We start from the raw sequence: 20,273 nt of genomic DNA on the forward strand, positions 1-20,273 counted from the left end.
ATAACCAGAAGGAGGAAGTGTCTATAGGAAATGCCTATGGACAACATCCTGAAGAACAGGGACTTCTGGCCTTAAAGGGAAAGGAGGATTAGAGATTGTCCAAGAGAGGTATTGAAATAACAGGAGATGATGGGAATGAATGATAAGGAAGTATTGTCATGAAAAATGATGTGTTTTGAGGGGAAGACATAGAAGTGAAATCATTTTCATTTTTTAATTAGCTTTTGTTTCTTCTTACAAGTTACATGGACATAATTTCACACACCACTCTGCTCACTTCTAATGGCAGCAACCCCATTTTTCTGTTAATCCTGAACATTGGTCCTGTTTCATATTATACTGTGAAATGTGCTTGATGGTACCATATGCTCAATTGAATCACTGAAGGCACATAGTCGATGCTGGTGGTGAGTGGCTTGAGATCTCTGGAGCCCAGTTATGCGAAGTGCCCAATAGCACTCTCTCCTGCCATTGCTGGTGTTTATTCTTGTCGATAGAACTTAAATGCAGCATTATCTTTTCATGTGTTAGGAATATGGGTTGGTTGTTTCACTTTAATAGATCTTGCAAAGTGTCAAGCTCCTTTAAATGTTTTAAGTATTAATCTGGTTTTTAAAATGCTTTATCAAAACAATGCAAAGATGAGCCAATAACCTTATCAGCCAGTGCACTTTTATTTTATGCAGTGTTAACTGCATAAAAATACTATTATGTAGCAGCAACATTTTGTGTTACAAGTTTTATTTTAATAAATGTTTTATAATACTTTTAAACTGCTTCCATTTTCTTTCTTTTTAAAACCCAGGCTATGTGTCATTTTTGGGAAGGCAAAGTGTGTTTCTGTGAGGCTGAGAAGCAATCCTTCTTAGCTGACTTTGGTGCTATGTTGCCATCTCTTTGAACGCATCCCCTGGTCGAGCGACAGGTTCTGGTACACAATGCTTTAGACAATTACTATTCCACTAGTTGTTATCATGCTGTAAAAGGGATTCCCAATCACAGAAGGTGAGGTCCTTCCAACATGGCCCAAGACGGCATCAGCTCACCCAATGGGCCCTCTCCTTTCTCTCCTCCCCCTGCATCCCCAAAATCTGCTCTGGAGAACTAGGGGACCACACAGAGCAAATTTTGGGGGCATCTGGAGGCTGTAGAGGGGAGAATAGAAACTAGATGTCCACTGTTGCACAAGTGGTGGACTGTTAGCAAGGTCACTTAAATAATGTTGGCAAAATCAAGAAAGAAAAGAATTCCTGATGAATTTGAAGAAATAAACAGAAAGGTTTTGACTTCTTAGGTCAGGCCTAGTACATAACAGGGAGAACGTCAACCAAACATATAGAGAAAAACTCCCTCAGAACTACACAGCCAATTAGGGCATCATGCCACTCTGCCTAGTTGCTAAGTAACACCTCCCCCATCACCCTCTTGGCTAGCTGACCTTAACACTAACAGAATATAACCCTTTTCTTGCACACGGCATGATTTTTGCTCTTGCACTAACATCACTGGATGTTTCCCAATATGTTTATTTGCAATTCTTCCATGATTCTATCAATTGTATTAATGTTCTTTAATCTGTAGCCATGGAATTTTACACTGGTTCCATTGGGTATGATCCTCCCAAATATTTAAGGGTCCCTCCAGGTTTTGTTTCGGGCACTGTATTCTGCAACATGTCAATGATCCCATTATAGAGCATCAGTGGTGCATCATTCTGCTTTATTATTTGTTCTGTGATGTTTCCCCAATGTTACTACATTATTGCTGTCTGGAAGGGCGCTTTTGACAACAAAAACAGGTCAAAAATTAAATCTGAATTTTGTGGTATAAAAAGTTACAGAATTTTGGCAGGAAGCTGAGACATTCACCAAATTGAAACAAAGCAGCTTGTCCACTCTGAAATTTCGTGTTCACAAAGAGTATATTGAAAGTGGGATCACATATAACTGTCCCAATGCCATCATGAGCAAAAATAATTATGAATTCACAATAAAAATGATATCATTGGGGCTAGGTACGGTAAATCCTTGACTCTCCAAATAAAATCAGGAGGACTTCTAAAAGTGCTCAACTTTTGCTGGATCACGTTCATCGTATTTCAGTGGCTGCTTGTATGTTGCTTTAAGCTCTGCTGTTTGAGAAGAAATGGGTAAATAGCACACATTATATACATAATGCTTCAGCAGTTGATCTTCTGTAAGTGTATTTCAGTGGCAGTTGATAAACGCATATGAGTGGTAGTTCCCTTTAGGTTTCTAGAAGCAACAATGCTGATAGAAAATTTTGCTTGAAAAATACTCTCATTTTATCAATGTCCTTCTTGTTACATTTCTTCTTTTCTCATTTGGCTCAAACTTTTTGTTATATATACATCTGTAAACAGTGGACTTGTTAAACATCTATTTTAAAAGTATTAACTTGAATAAAAGATTAGTTACACAATCATAGCATTCTAAACACATTTTATGCATGTGGGTGTAAGTGTAGTGATAGTTTTAGATGGGAATTTGGTTTATTTTGAATAAGAAACCAAAATTTCTCAAGAGCTAATTAAAATAAACAATCCCTTTGCTGCAGTTTATCTTATTTATTTAAAAAATATTTAATAAGCAAAGGTGAGTGCCATTCAGAAATCTTTTTAATTAGGTGTACATTTTATAGAAAATTCCTGTTTATATTGCTGTGATTTTATTTTACCATTCTCTTACAGTGACGTAGTAAAAGCTATTTATTATGATTTTCTTTGGCTCACAGTCCCTCTTGTTGAATTTATTTGCCCAAACAGGGAAGTTTATAGGTGCACTTGTCTTTGTTACCTCACATTCAATACGAGTGGCAGATGGTACATAAAGCACATAGTCTGCTAATGTGCCATTATTATTATTATTATTATTATTATTATTATTATTATTATTATTATATTTCCTGCCTTTTTCCCAGTCTGGGATGCTAGGTGGTTTACACAGGTAAACTAGAAAAAGCTAAAAACATAGAAAATACTATCACTAAAGGATAAAAAATTAGGATAATCATTACAGGATAAAAAAGGTGTGCAGTGTGCTTATATCTGTCATTTGTGCTCAAAGGGGGTCTAACCAGTCCTCCTGTTCTTAATTCTGCATCTTCTGTTGGCAATTTAAGGCATTTGCTGTAAAAATCCCAGAACTTAAGTCCTGTTGGATCAGACCCAGCACCAATCTACTCCCAACATCCTGTTCTCACAGTGGCCAACAAGACGCCTCTAGGAAGCAAACAAGCAGTACAGCAGCCATCATGACTAGTAGCCACTGACATTGCTTCTGTCCTCCATGAATTTATCTAATCCTGTTTTAAGGCCATCCGAGTTTGTGGTCATCATTACATCTTGTGAGAATGAATTCCATTGTTTAAACCTACTTCAACAGCTGAACCCTGGATATGCTTCTTGGCTTTGGACTGGCCAATGTTTCTGAAATATAAAGAAAATACTAAATAGGCCTCTCAGATATAAAGGAAGTATTCCACCCCACCCCCAACCCCGAGTTCCAAATAGTTGCCTGCAGTGGTCTCCTGCAGTTAGATAGGTGGTGACCAGGGACTGGGTCTTTTTAGTGTTGGCACCCTTCTTTGGAACACCCCCCTTGGTCCACAATCCTAGTGCCTCCTCTTAGCTCTAGCTGTCAGGTAAATACAATTTTATTCACCCAGACTTTAAACTTGCTAAGCATTTGCTGCTATTGGAATACTACAATTTTCGAATCAGGTCAGTTTATCTTCAGTTAATTTAGAGTTTTAATATTTTGACATTTAGTGTGGATTCTTTTTAAAGTTCTCTTGATTTTCATCCTATTATTTGTTTGTTTTTATTTGCTTGCTTGCTTAGGTATATAAATAGTTGTTTGTGATTGGAGGTAAACAAATACAGTGATGACTGTAATGTCGTGGGAGCAAATAAGGAATTGTACCTAGCTGCCCTGAATTGCCTTTAATCTAAATGAAATAAGATAATTACTGTCTAGTCATCCATGGTATGGTTTTCCGGACCCATCCTGGTATGTTGTGTACCAGCCCTAACAGGTATTGACAAGAGGCACTATCTTGTTTGGTTGCCTCCTTCCATGTGCAGACGCATTTCCTGCCATGCTGCCTGCCTCTCCTGTCTTCATACACTGATGCAATTCTCCAGGGACTTAAACACACACACACACACACACACACACACACACCCTTCCTCCTTTGTCTAATTCCCTAGAATGTCATTTTCCTGGACATTTTCAGGGCTTTCCCTGTTTCCTAGCGATTTCTCACATACGTTAGTAGGGAGTGCCAGACAGAGCCTTGAGGTGGAAACCACCAAGACGTGAGCTCAGTTGAAATGCACGGGCGCAGAGCAGTGCCGCTGTGCAACTCCTGCTCATTTCACTGGTTGTGTGGGGTTTTTATTCAATTATGTCCTGACTTCCCTTAAAAATTCACGGTGCAATCATTGTTAGTGCGTCGTGAGGGTGCCATTTGGTTTCTCTGCTGATGCAGGCACTAAAATAACTTGGGGTGTCCCTGTTGCCCACCATCATGACCCCTCCCCTCTGCCCATTGCCTCTGCATCATCTTAGTAGCCTTTAGTTCCCTCTCTGCTGCTAGGTCTCCCCTTCTCCGTATCCAATGACTTTTTGCCCGGCAGAGAAGTGAAAGAAAACATCTGCAGTGGCAGAGCAGCACAAATGAAAGGGGAGACTTAGGAGCCATGGAGTAGTCTCACATTGTGCAGTAGCAACACATGCATGGGGTTTTTTGGGGGGCAGGCTTTTGTTAGGGGGCAAAACCTCAGATTTGTATTGATTCCTATTGATTGGGGGGGCAGCTGTCCCCCCTGCCCCCCTTGGCTATGCCCATGAGCACATGGTTAGTTTGTGCAGACATTGGGTATAATCTGTCATCAGCACAACATGGGTATAACAAATTGATTTCTTGGGGTGAGAGGGGGTGTGCTTGTGCATGAGATATAAGCATGTTTGTATTTGCCCCCTTACCACAAGGAGATCAAGACAGCATATATGGGGCTATCACACATCTATACAACAACTCTGTAGGTGTGAGAGAGTTCAGTTTTATTATTAGGATTTATCTCATGATAGTTTTGATTTTTATACATCACTGAATACTGTAATGACAGAAGGGTGGAATAAAAATATTTTAAATAAATAAAATAAAAAGTAACATTAGTGCTCTGAACCCTGAAACTTATTCCCCATTGCCATTTGTTACATTTTTATGTGTTTGACAATCACAATTTCACCTTTTTGCATTCTGTAAAAACATTCAGGCTTAGCTATAAAGTTTGAGATGAGTAATTTCATGTTCCAATGAATGGAGTATTTCATGGGTCTTGTTTTTGCTGCCGCACAACAGACTGATACACAGCTATTCCTCTGGAAATCATTCCTATGGATATGTACAATCTAATTTCCAGTAGGGAATTTACTTAGTGACAGAGCTTCTCCCTCCTATCTGCATTCACATTGTTTCTTTCTTTTCTTCATAGATTGAGCTGCAAAAGCGAAAGATGAAGCAAAAGGAACTGTTTATATTACAACTTTTAGAAAAAATATCATTCCTTGAAGGAGAGGTAAGGATTATATTTGGCTAATTACTGAAAGTTATTGTTGTTAACTGATACTTAGCCGATTATCTTTCCCAGTGTAAAAATGCCTCAAATCTCTGCTAGTTCCGTTAGCTCAGTACAAATATAATAATATAAAAGTTTAACAATGCAGAACATTTATATACTCTCAATCTGGAAAATTCAAAAACAAATATGAAACACTTCTGATCAAGGCAGCATAATATTAAGAATCAAGTGTCAACAGCATAGAAGGAAAAAGAGGGGGGAACCATAGAAAATCTATAAACAGAAAACAATACACTATTAATTGAGTATACTCATCAGCTGTATTTGAGTGGCAGTCTAGAGATTTGAGTGAGTCAGGAGCAGGGATGATAATGAACTAAGTTCTTCCTATATTAGGTAATGCAGACCAGGATGTGTTTGTGTGAATGTGAATGTGAGGGGAAGGGCAGAGGAAATGGAAATCCAATACTTTTTCCTTTTATAGGATCACTGTAGCCCAGTGGTGTGCAGTCAATGGACGTTAGGGGACTAGACTAGTCCCCTAAATGTTCTGATTAAATTAAAGTATTAAAGCCTGGTGCCTCCTTCCCAAAGCCCAGGAAGCTTCTGCCCAGCTTAGGGAGGGAGGTGTGATGCTCACGTGTACGGCATTGCCCCATCGCCCTCGCATGCTGGCGCCTCTGGCCCTAACTGATCTCCTACAAAAAATGTTGCCGCACGCCACTCTTGTAGCCATGTAGAGCTATATGTTATAAGGGGGATTGATTATTGTCTGGAAGACTTGCATACATAATAAATTAAGCCAAACTGTTGTGAAGTTATCCTTTTGTTTCTGCTCCTTCAACAACCATAATTTATTAGTTAGTTTTTCCACTAGGCCAATGTCCCATATACTTTTGTACGAATGATCTAAGTTTACTCTGAAATATTTTTCCAATGTCTAGCTAAAATATTCCTAGACATTATATCACAACTAATTTTGTTAGATTTTAATTATGGTGTGTGATGCCTTCTACTTTTGGATTAACTTGTAGGTTGGTTTTGTGGTTTGTATTAGATAGCAAGTCTACTTAGGCAGCACCTATCTTCCTACATGTTCTGTGAAACACCTATTTTTCAGGCACTCAACAAATTAAAAAAATTAAAATTATATTTTGCACAGATGAGCAGTAACATGTAAAGAGAAGCCTGTGAAAATTAATAGAAACATCTTTTCACATTTGTGGTTAGATTTGGGAGGGGAAAACACAGGAAGCTGCCGTTTGCAGAGTCAAACCATTCTTCCATCTAGCTCAGTATTGTCTACTCCACCAATGGTTCCCAATTGGTTAAGTATTGTGGACCTCCTGTTTTTCAAAAGCCAATCCATGGACTCCATGTTTTTGACTATGGTAGTTTGTGTTACGTGAATGGTGCCACGGACCCCCTGGGTCAGTTACGCGGACTGCCCAGTGATCCGTGGACCACCAATTGGGAACCACTGGTCTACACTCTACATTGACTAACAGCAGTTCAACAGGATTTCAGAAAGAGGTTTCACCCAGCCCTACCTGGAGATGCTTGGGACTGAACCTGGGGCCTTCTGCATGCAAAGCAGAGGCTCTACTGCTGAGTGACAGCTTTTCCAGGAAAACCCTGGAAGCTAGATCAGAGTGTTAGCATCTCATTGCTCCCACTTGCAAAACCTGTCAGGACCCATAGGAGCTGTGACATGAAAGGGAGCGAAGCACTGGATAAGTCTCCCCTGTCCATAGGACGCTCTCCTCCAAATCACTCAAAAAAGGAGAGGGTAAGAGAAAATCCAGATTGAGAGAGGAGAATGTGTGGGAAGGCAGCTATTGGAGGGGAATGTCATATGAACAACAGAGAATTAATGGAAGTACAGGAAGCTTACTATCCACACTGAATGACAGTAAGGATGAGTCCTAAGTCCAACACTCTCCACTCCTCTCCCATGCCAGCTTTCATCTTTTTCCTTTCTCACTTTCTGCACCTCCAGTTTAAGAAATTCCCTATAAGCTTCCTTTTAAACACCTCCTGCTCCCCCACCTCTGTTGTCTTAATGTTCTCCTTCAATGGTAAAAATAAACAAAGCAAGCCTCTCTTAATCTAAAGAGATTAAATGATAGGCTATGCAGTGGCAGTGGCTAAGAGTGTTCACTTAGGACAGGGGAGGAGACTCTGGTTCGAGGCCCTCCCTGGGTGACCTTGGGACTGGTCACCATCTCTAACCGGGTTCAGCAACAGGGGTGGGGCCTGGAGCAGGAGGAGTCATGTACACTATCATGAGCTTCTCTCAAAAATTAAAAAAGATACTAATGAAGAAAATTTCTGTGAGGGAAGTCCTTTGCTTTACAGTATGCATGTGTAACAATTAATTGCAGGGCCTGCTGGGATATTGAACTGAAGAATTGAGTTGTCAACTTTGTCTGTTTCAGAATAAAGAATTACAAGACCGTTTGGATTACTTGATGGAGTCACAGTCAAGGACTGATGTAGAAACCAGGGATGTTGGAGTAGGATGTGACCTTCCACTGAGGTATCTGGGCTTGAATCCATTCAGGGGAAATCCTTTTTAGCCCACTTCGTTGAGAGACAGAGACAACTAAAGCAGCTGCCACCCCTTTCCAAATTCATGGAATTGTGAAGTTTTTTTTGGAGGGGGAACGTGGGCAGGTGGGCATTTCCGTGGGTGAAATGGTGCTTCTTCAAGGCCAAATGAGGAACAGTGATTTGTCACGCGTAATAAACTTTTATATGCTTGCTGTGTTTCAGCTTGCCAGAGGAGCCTGAAGTCTTAGCGGCACGCTGAATAAGTCATTTCACTAGAGCAGTTTAATGAAGCACTAATAAGATTACTCAGTTATGATTTTGCCCTTCTGACATTAACAACCAGCTACGCTGGTTTCCAGAGCTTCAGCCTAGAGGCAGCGATAATAAGACAAGTTAAGAAATTTCCAGGCCGTGTGACAGCTATTTATGTGATGCTTCCTGGGGACCCTCAAGGTGCCAAAGCATCTATATGTGGTTCATTTGGAAATTTATCATTGACCTTTACTCTGCTTAGCTTTATGGAGCCCTTTATTTTTCCTGTTTAATTTTTATAAGTAAATAAGAATTAATGATTTTTTATGGCTTGAGGAAAGCTCTTAAGGCCCTAAACCAAAAGAATGTGTATGGGGAACGTGGCAGATGTTCCTCAGTTTGTAGCAACTTGGCAAATGCCAGTAAAACAAACAAACAAACCAGGAAGAGGCTTTTTTCACGCTGTTTATGAATAGTTAATTGCCATTCATCAGGCATAGGCTTAATGTATTTTCTGCACAACGAAATAAAGAGACCCAATAATATCCAAATACAACCTATATTATACTAATAATAAGTTTTCAACCATGTGCAAAAGTGTTAAGTAGCAATTAATACCAACAACTATGGATCACTGGTAAAACATCTGTTTAAATAAAGTCTTTTGCAAGTTCTTATACATAAATAATAACTTCTAGTTCCTGGGGGAAAAGTTCTTAATCAGATTCCAGTTTGAACGCTAAAGTCTCTGAATGCATGTGTCTCTGGGGACTTGCATGTACTTCACATGTGACCCTTAAACAGACTTGTGAGAGGGGAATGCTTTCTGTGGGTTGATCGTGTGCCACTCTGGCACATGGTTCCAGGTTCCAGGAATTCACACCAAGAGCTTGAGTTGTACAAGATATATTAAGGTAGGGTGGGGAAAGGAAGTTCAATTACACACTAAATAGTGCTTTCCTTGGGCTCCCCCCCCCCCCAATAATCTACTGCACTCTAACCCCCAAAGTGGAGAAAGAGATCTCCAGTGGAGAACAGAGAAAGAGAGAGAGGTTGCTAACTAGAGTAAATTTAAAGGGTTGGGAATCAGAGGAGTTCCTGCAGTTGCAAATGACTAAATAACTAGTGGTTGTGGGTGGGTGTTGATGCTAGGGCCAAGCATCCAGGCCAGAGTTCCTCTGCTTCAGGTTCTCTTACGATTTTTCAGCTCTTGGGACCCACAAGCTCTGATATTCAGTTGCTCTGAGTAAGACTGCAGTGGGAAGCAGATGAGAATGGTGGGTGTGTACAGAAAGAAGTTCCAAGCATGTGCCAGAATCTGTTCTCTTTTTTGGGAGTCTGGTTTCAAAGGAATGGCTGGAAGAGAAGAGGAGAAAGGAGACAAAGGCTGAGCTTTCCCAACCCTTATTAGTTAAAAACTCATTTGAAGCTCTGCTTGAGATTGCTATTGTGCCTCAGGTGTGATGTTTTTATGCTGGTTCCTCAGGAAGTATGATACAAGTATTGTCTTATTTGCCCAGGTACTTAATAACCCACATATGAACCAAAGGTTATTGTTTACCTTGATTTTGCATGATAGGTAGATCTTCTACCTACACTTCGGGAGGGGGGGGGTGATTGGAGTCATCTTTTGTGGAGCTCAGTAGGTCAACCTTTTGTAAGCCAGTTACTGTCAATTCCTGTGGGTGTTGCAGTGTAAAAAATTTGAGAGTCAAATTACCTGCCCTGGGGTTTAGGGAGCAGAGCTATTCCCAGCATGCATCACTGTTCTCCCCACTTTTCCAGTTCAGTGTCTGGAGACTAAAGGTGGACTGCAGTGGGCTGCCATGTTACTACAAGTTGCATGTTAGATGCAATTCTTCCAACATGCTGTGTCTTTTTTAAAAAATAAAGAACTAGCAGCCTCATACCCAGTGTTGCTTGGGAATTCCAAGAAACCAAAAACCAGTGCAGTTTTGAAAGGTTCAGTCCAACATTTTGATTCAAAATGGCATCCAGATGTATCCAAAGATAGATCAAGACTTGCTCCTTGGTCTCAGGAACCATCATTCAAAATTTGGTTTTGATATTTTAAGGTCTCCAAATATTGAACAGACTCTATAACGAACCATCAAACAATTTTCTAAAACATGTAGAAGATTTGTTTCTGGTTACCAGCTGTGCTGCATGAAGGACTTTCCTCACTCTACTGGCTCAAGGAAAGAGTTATATTTGCTGCGGATTCCTTTTCATTGGTTTTGATCAGCCAAACAGTATTGGTTGATTTCTCGAGTGTCTAACATTTTGTGCTGTTGGTTTTCATTCCTAGCACTGAGAACAGCGGCACATCTTCCGAGACACCAAAGCCTGCCAGGACATACACTCCATTCAAGAGAGTCTTGGAGTATTCGTCAAAGCGCAGCACAACTGCCATCGTTCCAGGCCCAGGAACTCCTCACACATGTTCCAGCGTCTTGAAACTCTGCAGCTTGAAGGACTGATGAGGCAGAGACGCCTTTCAGACACTTTGTTCATGAAGCTGCCCTGTATTTATTTGCAAGGGAACCAAAGGTGAGCAAAACCTCTGCCTCTGTTCCTTTTTTAGAGGAAGGAGTATGCAAAGTCACCTGCCACATTTTGAGCACACCTGAAGGAGAGGCTGCTGGACAGCAATCCTAACTGCACATGGAAACTCAATTCTCATTTGAACTTTAATCTAATTCTACTTCACAGAAGTGCCATTTTCTTTCCTTGACTAGGGCATTAATTTCAATGTTACTCATTTCCTTTTTGGAAAAGTGGTAGTTACAGCCAAAGATATATTGGCAGTTTGCTTGGGAAGGAAGTCTCTGCTTTTTTAGCTCTTTAAGATGCTGATTCTGAAAACACTGAATGGGACCACGGCGCTCCTGAAGAGGGAGGCAGGGACCACCACCAAGGAAGCATGCCAGGGGTGCTCTTGTGAGCTTTGTGGAAAGGAATGAAATTTGTTGGGTTTCTGCAACAAGGCACGTAGCTTTCTAATCTGTTAACTACCAAGTTTATTTCTGAGATCCACAGTTTCTTTTCAAAGGGACTTTTTCAGTCTTTCATACGCACCTCTCATCTGTCTCCAGGAAATGTAGCGTTGGTTCTTCATGTATTTTAATACCTGGAAATACTTACGTGTCTATTTATAACCTTCCTGTTTAACAAAGCCTATTATTTTGTATATTGAAAATCCCTGAATGCTGTTCCCCTGAAATATGGTTAAAAATCCTTTGTACTGAAGCTTAAGCCACATTTGACTAACTCACTGTATATGCATTTTTATAATGTGCTATGTTGTATTTTAATGTCATTTAACATCAGTGCTGGAGGGACTAGCTATTCCCCAAGGAATACACAATGTGTAAGAGTTAACAGGGAAAATGTTGATTTAAAATGATTAGCATCATGCTTTTAAAGACTCTGGCCCATTGTCACTGTGTTTCACATTTGACTATACTCTTTCAACAGAGCTCTTGTTATTTTCATGTATGTGCACTACTTAATTAGTAAATAAAAAAGAACACTGTATAGGAAGTCTGAGGCCATATGAGTCACTTGGATAACTCTGCGCAAGAGAACTAATTGCTTAGGATACCATCCAGCCACCTCAGTTCCTTCCCACTTGGCTCTAGTGTGCCTGTTTGAATAAATAATTTTTGCAAATTGTACCAAAGGCAACATATTCTACATTTACAAATGGAGGGAAAACCTAAATATGAAGTATATATTCCCTGTGATGTTATATATTCCATTTATATTGTTATGAAATTGTTACTGTGGGTGGGACTATCATGCCTTTGCCCTTGGCTTCCCAAGGCAATACGTGGTCAGAGTCTGGGATTTGATGAAGTAATGTTAATGGTTTCCAGCGTGAGTGAATGCCTAGGAAGTAGTTTGAGATTGTTCTGGAAGGTTGTGAATGGAGAGAGAGACATCGGAGATTGAGGAAGAAGAGTGGCATTCCTGTTGCTGTCATGGGGAGGAGGCTGAAGTCTCTGAGTGAAGCAAACTGCACTTTGCAACAGAAGGAGAGAGTGCAGCGCTGAGGGAGCTGAAACGTTGAAAGCACCTGGGTGTGCCTCTTTCTGGAGATTTGATTTATTGCCATTTGTAAATAAATCTGATAATACAAAATGCCGCAAGTCTCTAGTGTTCCGTCCTCCGAAAAAATGCAAGCACTTGGAAAGCACCTGCACACCTGGAAATCTTCATCACTTGGAGAAGTGAGGACCATGTGACAATATGTACTGTAGCAGCAAAGTGGATTGGGTTCAAAATGGCAAGAAATATGGGGCTTGAGGGCCCAGACTCTTTTAGTGCTTTGCCTTTTCTTCATATACTTTGGACAAAAAATCTTGAGTCATGTGTGGGGCAGTCCTACAAACGTAAACAGAGTCTTGCTGCTGGAATCAGACTAAAGGGTCTTCTGGTCCAACATCCTGCAAACAGCACTCTCCTAGGCATGTTTACTCAGAAGTAAGTCCCAGTATGTTTGTTTATTTTTTTAAAAATGATATTTATTAAAATTTCAGAAAAAAGAGTCACATAAAAACAAGAAAAGCAAAAACAAAGGACAGAAATAAAAATACAAGAAAAATACAAAATACAAAATACAGAATAAAAGAATAAAAAACACTTAAAAAAATAGATCAATCTTTCCATGCCTTACATTCATATCCTTGTTTCCCTGACCTCCTCATACCTCCCTTTTTTGTATTCCAATTCAATTAGTTAATTCAGCAATTTCTTTCCCTCTTTATTTTCTCTTAATCCTTTAACTTAATATACTATAACTTTAAATTTTCATCTGTTATCAATCCATTTTTACATACACCTTTATAGCATTACTGCTTAAACCACCTAACTTCATTCTAACATCATTCTAACATTCATTAATTTTGCAATATTTCTGTAGATAGTCTTTAAATTTATTCCAATCTTCTTCCACCAACTCTTCTCCCTGGTCTCAGATTCTGCCAGTCATTTCCGCCAATTCCATGTAGTCCATCACCTTCATCTGCCATTCTTCCAGAGTGGGTAATAATAATAATAATAATAATAATATTTATTACGGCCATAGGCCCATACAGAAAAAAACAAGACATAAATAACAGCTTGTGCACGTGGGTAAAAACAGCCGCTAAAACACCACTGTAACAATAAAATACTATGAGATGGAATGACATACTGCGCCTTAATTAGCTTGTAGTGCTCCAGAGTGGGTAGTTAGCTTGTAGTGCTCCAGAGTGGGTAGTTCTTGTGTCTTCCAATACTTTGCAATAAGTATTCTTGCTGCTGTTGTGGCATACATAAAGAAAGTTCTATCCTTCTTTAACACCAATTGGCCCACTATGCCCAGGAGAAAGGCCTCTGGTTTCTTCAAGAAGGTATATTTAAATACCTTTTTCAATTCATTATAGATCATCTCCCAGAAAGCCTTAATCCTTGGGCACGTCCACCAAAGGTGAAAGAATGTACCTTCAGTTTCTTTACATTTCCAACATTTATTGTCGGGCAAATGATAGATTTTTGCAAGCTTGACTGGTGTCATGTACCACCTGTATATCATTTTCATAATATTCTCTCTTAAGGCATTGCATGCCGTAAACTTCATACCTGTGGTCCATAACTGTTCCCAGTCAGCCATCATTATGTTATGTCCAACATCTTGAGCCCATTTAATCATAGCAGATTTCACCGTTTCATCCTGAGTATTCCATTTCAACAGCAAGTTATACATCTTTGACAAAATCTTAGTTTTGGGTTCTAACAGTTCTGTTTCTAATTTTGATTTTTCCACCTGGAAGCCAATTTTCTTATCCAAATTATATGCCTCCATTATCTGATAATAATGAAGCCAGTCTCGCACTTTGTTTTTTAATTTCTCAAAACTCTGCAGTTTCAATCTATCTCCATCTTGTTCTAAAATTTCCCAATATTTCGGCCATTTGACCTCCATATTGAGCTTTCTCAGAGCCTTCGCTTCCATCGGTGACAGCCATCTTGGAGTTTTATTTTCAAGTAGATCCTTATATCTTATCCAAACATTAAACAATGCTTTCCTGACAATATGGTTTTTAAATGCTTTATGTGCTTTGACCTTATCATACCACAAATATGCATGCCATCCAAATACATTGTTAAAACCTTCTAAGTCCAAAATGTCTGCGTTTTCCAGAAGCAGCCATTCTTTCAACCAGCAAAAAGCTGCTGATTCATAATAAAGTTTAAGGTCTGGCAGGGCAAATCCACCTCTTTCCTTTGCATTTGTTAGTATTTTAAATTTTATTCTAGGCTTCTTGCCCTGCCAGACAAATCTAGAAATATCTCTCTGCCACTTCTTGAAACAGTCCATTTTGTCCACAATTTGCAATGTTTGAAACAAAAACAACATTTTAGGCAATACATTCATTTTTATTGCAGCAATACGACCCAGCAGTGAAAGCTTCAAATTTGACCAAATTTCTAAATCTTTTTTCACTTCGGCCCAGCATTTTTCATAGTTGTCTTTAAATAAATTCCCCCAGTATGTTTGTTTAAAGCATTTCCACCCACTCTTCTGCCCAACCAAGCTCCCAGAGCAGCTCACAATCTAAAAAGACATGACACAAAAGAAAAAAGAAACAGGAGGGAGGAGGGGGGAAAGCAAATTCATGCACTAATTCTGCAGGGCATGGAACTAGATCTACTGCTCCATATTCCAGGTTCTTTGAACATAATGGAGGAAATCGAACACTGACAAGGACTTGTCATTGAGCCTACCTAGCAGCAAAGAAGGAATACTTTACTATCTCCATTGCATCCTCTTTGTACCATCCAGCAGAGCTTTTCCAGGTGGTGCAGGACATTTCACAGTCTCTCCAGAAGAAGGTGACAGAAGGTGGTAGCTCGCTGTGACTTGTTTGCAAAGCAGTTTTAAGGATAAAATTGCTTGCATCCATGGGGACCTTGACTCCTTTAGGCACCAAGCAAAAAAACACTCTTCTGCCAGGCCTTTGGCTAATTAAACAACATATGACCTTTTATACGGGAGCCGGGGTGGGTATTATTTTTCTTTGTTGCTATGTTACACATTTTGCAATATAGAACCGCCCTGTGATCCTTGGATGAAGGGTGGTATACACATTTAATAAATAAATTAAAAATAAATGATAATGGTGTACAAAACCCAGGACACCTTAAGAACCCCCTTGCCCTAGACATCCCAAGTTGATCACTGAGATCATCTGGGAGAACAGGGTCCCCATGGAGCAGAAGCTTGACTTATGTCAATGAGAAGTTGTGCCTTCAGTGTTCTGGGCCCAACTTTGGAATTCCCTGCTTCTAGAAGTCAGATAGGCACCACCCAATGAGTTTCAGGTACCTGGTTAAAATCATATTTCAGGAGGCTGTTGCATCATGAATGCTTCTCTGGCGTTTCAAAATTTCTTGATGTTTTCATTTAATTTCTGAGGTTTAATTTATGTTGCATTGATTATATTTTTATTGCTGTAAGCCGCTTTGAGAGCTAGGTGATGACAAGCAGGGGTATACACCTTTAAAATAAAGAGATCTAAGCACAATGGAAGGCCTGCTACTACTCTCAGTAATGGTAGTTGGCAGCTGGAGGTATATCCAGGCAAAGTGGAGAGTGCCTAACTCGGGCACAGGCAAACCCGGCCCTCCAGATGTTTTGAGACCACAATTCCCATCATCCCTGACCACTGGTCCTGTTAGGGATGATGGGAGTTGTAGTCCGAAAACATCTGGAGGGCCGAGTTTGCCTATTCCTGGCCTAACTGTTACTTCCTCTCCCTCTGGTGGCCTTCACAACTCCCATGTAAGTGTAAAATTTGGTTCACCACCTGCGGCTATTCCTAGACTGGGATAGCCTGGCCTCAGTCCATGCTCTAGTAACCTCCCTCTTGGACTACTACAGTGTACTCTACATAAGACTGCCTTTGAACACTGTCCAGAAACTGCAGCTAGAGTAGAACACAGTAGTTGGTGAAGGGGGCAGTCTGATGGGATTATGTGTCATGAGTCCTGAAAGCACTGCATGTCTTAATGTTTTAAAATCATTTCACTTACTTTAATTGCATTGTTTTTCTGCCTCGTTTGCTGCCCTGGGTTGCTTTGGGAGAAAGGGCAGTGTAGAAACTTAATGAATAGAGTTTGTTGGCCTTGGTTTGGAATATTTTTAAGTTTAATTAACACTAATTAAAAAGGAGCACACTACAGTGATTTTCTTATGATTAACTGAAATTATCTGAGCATATTTCAGCACACCAACCCCACCTTTGAGTCTTTATAGTAGGTCCATAAATTAGAAACAAAAAGCAATCCAAATCAGGGAGCAAATAAAACTATGATGAAAAGAAGGAAGTAAATACAGAACAGGTTGTGAGAGTTTCCACAGTCACCATCACTGAGACTGTATAATCCACAAAGGCAGAGAGGGGGGAAATAATTTCAAGTCTTGGCTGAATCTGCTAGCGATGTTTACAGGAATTGTGGGTCTGCAGGTTATGTTCAAACTTCTCAAAGCTTCCCTACTGGTCTTCAGCTGTTAAGCTGTTCAGGTGTACAGGAATGGTCCCGCTTCTCTAGATGTGACACAAACTCTTTTTGCTAAAAACACATAATCCCACCAGACTGCCCCACTCACCAACTACTGCATTCTACTCTAGCTGGTTTCCGGACAGTATTGAAGGGCAGCCTCATGTAGAGTGTCCTGCAGTTGTCCAAGAGGGAGGTCACTATGCATGGACCGAGGCTGGGCTATCCCAGTCCAGGGAAAGCCATAGGTGTGGTGAGCCATAGGTTCAGCCCTACCAGGAAGATTTCAGAGATTTCAGGGTCTACTGTGAGTAGGACTAGCAATGGATGCAACCCTAAGGGGTGAAGCACTGTATAAATGGCTGAAATAAATAAATGAAATGAAAACAATTCTATTACCTCCTTGGAATAGATAGAATATAACTGAAACTTCCTATTTTGACAGGGGAAACCCCAACGTTATATATGCAAGTCACCCCTGAAGATGACCTTGGCTCTGTGACTTCACTTTGCTGAAGTTTTATTTCTATTTAAATACTGATATTGTAAGAAGGGCACCTCCCGAAATATACTGGAAAACACCTGCCAAGTCAGATATGAGTGTGGACTTTGAAACGAGGAGGGGAATGTAGTTCACATTCTTGCAGCTGAATGATGACTGCTGCAATTATTTCAATTGTAACTTGGAAGTGTGTGGGCAGAGAATTTCTCTGGCACTACGGAGGTGCTAATGAGGTTGCTCTCTGATTGCCTCACATGGCTGATGCTGTCTGTCGCATGATTTTGAATTAAAGTTATGGTCACACAAATATATGCTCTCTTTTCTCTAAGAATTCTGTGTCTTTTCCCTCACATCAACATCTTGTCCTTAGCTAAATTAAAATAAGTTCAACTTCTGAGTACCTTTAGAGCAATACAAAACAAAGACCACCTGATACAATAGAGCAGGGTTCCCCAAACTTGGGTCTCCAGCTGTTTTTGGACTACAATTCCCATCATCTCTAACCACTGGTCCTGCTAGCTAGGGATGATGGGAGTTGTAGTCCAACAACAGTTAAAGACCCAATTTTGGGAAACTGCAGTAGAGGACTAGAGTCTGGGTTTCCCCCAGGCAGATTCAACTACCTTCCTCCAAAGTTGAACCACTAGATTCTAAGTGCATTTCAGTTTTGAGATTTGTGTATAGGGTTTAAATGGCACTTTACAGAGTAATGTTAGCAAAAGAGATTCCTGCCCAAAAGAGTTCATGATCCAAATTTGTGTTTTTTTAAATGATATTTATTAAAAGTTTAAAAATTACAGAAAAAAGAAAAAAGACAACAATAAAAAAGAAAAAAAACATAGAAAAGCAATACAACAATACAGCAAAAAGAAACAAAGAAAAAAAAAACTAAAACACACATCCAATATTCCATGTCTTTACCTTTCCTTTACTTGTTTCATCGGCCTCCTCGCACCTCCCTTTTTTTGTATTCTAGTTCAATTCACTATTTCAGCAAATTCTTCCCCTCTTTCTCAATTCCCCCCCCTATAATTTATCTTAACGATCTAACCTTAAATTTTTCATTTTAACCCGTTATCAATCAGCTTTTACTTAATTCTTTGTTGCATTTCTACTAAAACCATATAACTTCATTCCAGCATCCTTCTAACACTCATTAATTTTACAATGTTTCTGTAAGTATACTTTGAATTTTTTCCAATCTTCTTCCACCAACTCTTCTCCCTGGTCTCGGATTCTGCCAGTCATTTCCGCCAGTTCCATGCCAGTCATTTCCGCCAGTTTCAAATTTGGACTGTTGGCTAGGTGTAAGTCAACAGAGAAAAAACATTTCTCCCTTTGAAATGGAGCTGGTGTCTCAAAGTAGCAAGACCACGCCTATAGGACACCAAAAAGACCTCATCTATGAAACTGCCTTGTCTACTGAGATCACCTGATGAGGCCACTTTACTCACATGTTATCCACTAACTTCTAAGGCAAAGGGGGGACGACCTCAGGCTCATTCCCAGGCCATGCCTCTCACCAGTCCTTCCGCATGCCCTCACCCTTGAGTGCTTTTATCTTGTTGTATTGTGTGCTTTTGCTTGGCTAGATGGAAGATGGGGAGGGGAGTCTATACCTATTGTACAAAGTATCACCCCCCATTCATTTTTTTTGCATCTGGCTCTGCCCATCACCAGAATGCCCCCACCTCCGTTGTCCAAAAGGGAATGTGGCTCTTGGGCTGAAACTGGTTTTGCACCCCTGTTCCAAAGTGAGGCTGGTGGGGAGATAGTGGGCCTTCCTTCAAGGACTACTAGCCACAGTGGCTAGGCTCTGCCTCCATAGTCGGAGACTGTAATGCTTCTGAGTCCCAGCTGCAGGAGGGGAGAGGGCTCTTGGGCTCGGGTCCCACTTGTTTGTTTCCCAAAGGCATCTGGGTGGCCACAGTGAGAACAAGGCTGCTGGACTAGATGGGCCCCCTTCCTCCTGATCTAGCCCTGGCAAGGATCGCTTGGTGGAGGGTAACAGTGGGAAAAACGTTTTGTTCAGGCAATACTTTGGTTTGACTAGGGTTAATTCTTAAGGAGCTTTTGGCTCTCTTGTTTCGATGGGTTCCCCTACTATTCTTCATATTGTTAGGCTTGGTCTTGCAGAATTTATTTTGATACTGTCATGCATTTATGGTGTTGGGAACCTCAGACACTACCACATTTCAAAAAAGTGGGATAAATAAATACTGTATCTGTAGCTGTTCCACAAATCATGTGTCTGTCGCACAGCAGCTATGCACATAGAATACTTTTGCCAAGTACTGTGCATTACTTGCAAAGTATTTGCATTACCGCAAAGTGGTAATGCCCTATTTCACATTTGGCTTGCTTGCTCAGGTCAGAAGTTAGGTCCACTGAACTCAGAAGGATTCACTTTTGATCAGGTGGTTGTAATTTCTTCTCAAGAAGAAACATCCTTTGCAGAGCACATTTTACACTTTTGGCTGTGGCCTGCTTTGTTTTTGCTGATCTGAACTTTCTGAAACCCATTCACTTAGAAGAAATATTAGGAAAACCCTCCCAGTTTGGTGGCTTTCTCTTCTTAGGAAAAAAGAAAAGAAAGCCCAGACCAGTACAATCAGTTGGAAAACGGAAATATGATGATGCAGTTACTGTTCAGCCAAATATCTGATAAACAGGATGTGCTGTAGCATGGACCTCATCCCAGAGGGAGGGAAGGAAGGAAGGAAGCCTATTTCAGCGGGAGCTTAGACTTTAGGATGGAAGCAGATCCACTAAGTGCTGAGCTTTCTCTGGGAATGTTTGAAGGAACGGGAG

At 40.4% G+C, this 20,273-nt stretch overlaps 1 protein-coding gene across 1 annotated transcript in view; it reads left to right on the top strand.

Moving 5' to 3' along the window:
- Positions 1–20,273, top strand: part of LOC308462459 (uncharacterized protein) — a 64,589-nt gene that overhangs the window by 35,192 nt on the left and 9,124 nt on the right. The window contains exons 11-13 of the mRNA XM_080980114.1: positions 5,522–5,605; positions 8,047–8,147; positions 10,722–10,890. Coding sequence (XP_080836240.1) covers positions 5,522–5,605; positions 8,047–8,147; positions 10,722–10,890 — 354 coding nt within the window. The remainder of the gene's footprint in view (positions 1–5,521; positions 5,606–8,046; positions 8,148–10,721; positions 10,891–20,273) is intronic.

Source organism: Podarcis pityusensis (genome assembly GCF_964106645.2).
Source record: "Podarcis pityusensis genome assembly, chromosome: 14".
Classification (NCBI taxonomy): domain Eukaryota; kingdom Metazoa; phylum Chordata; class Lepidosauria; order Squamata; family Lacertidae; genus Podarcis; species Podarcis pityusensis.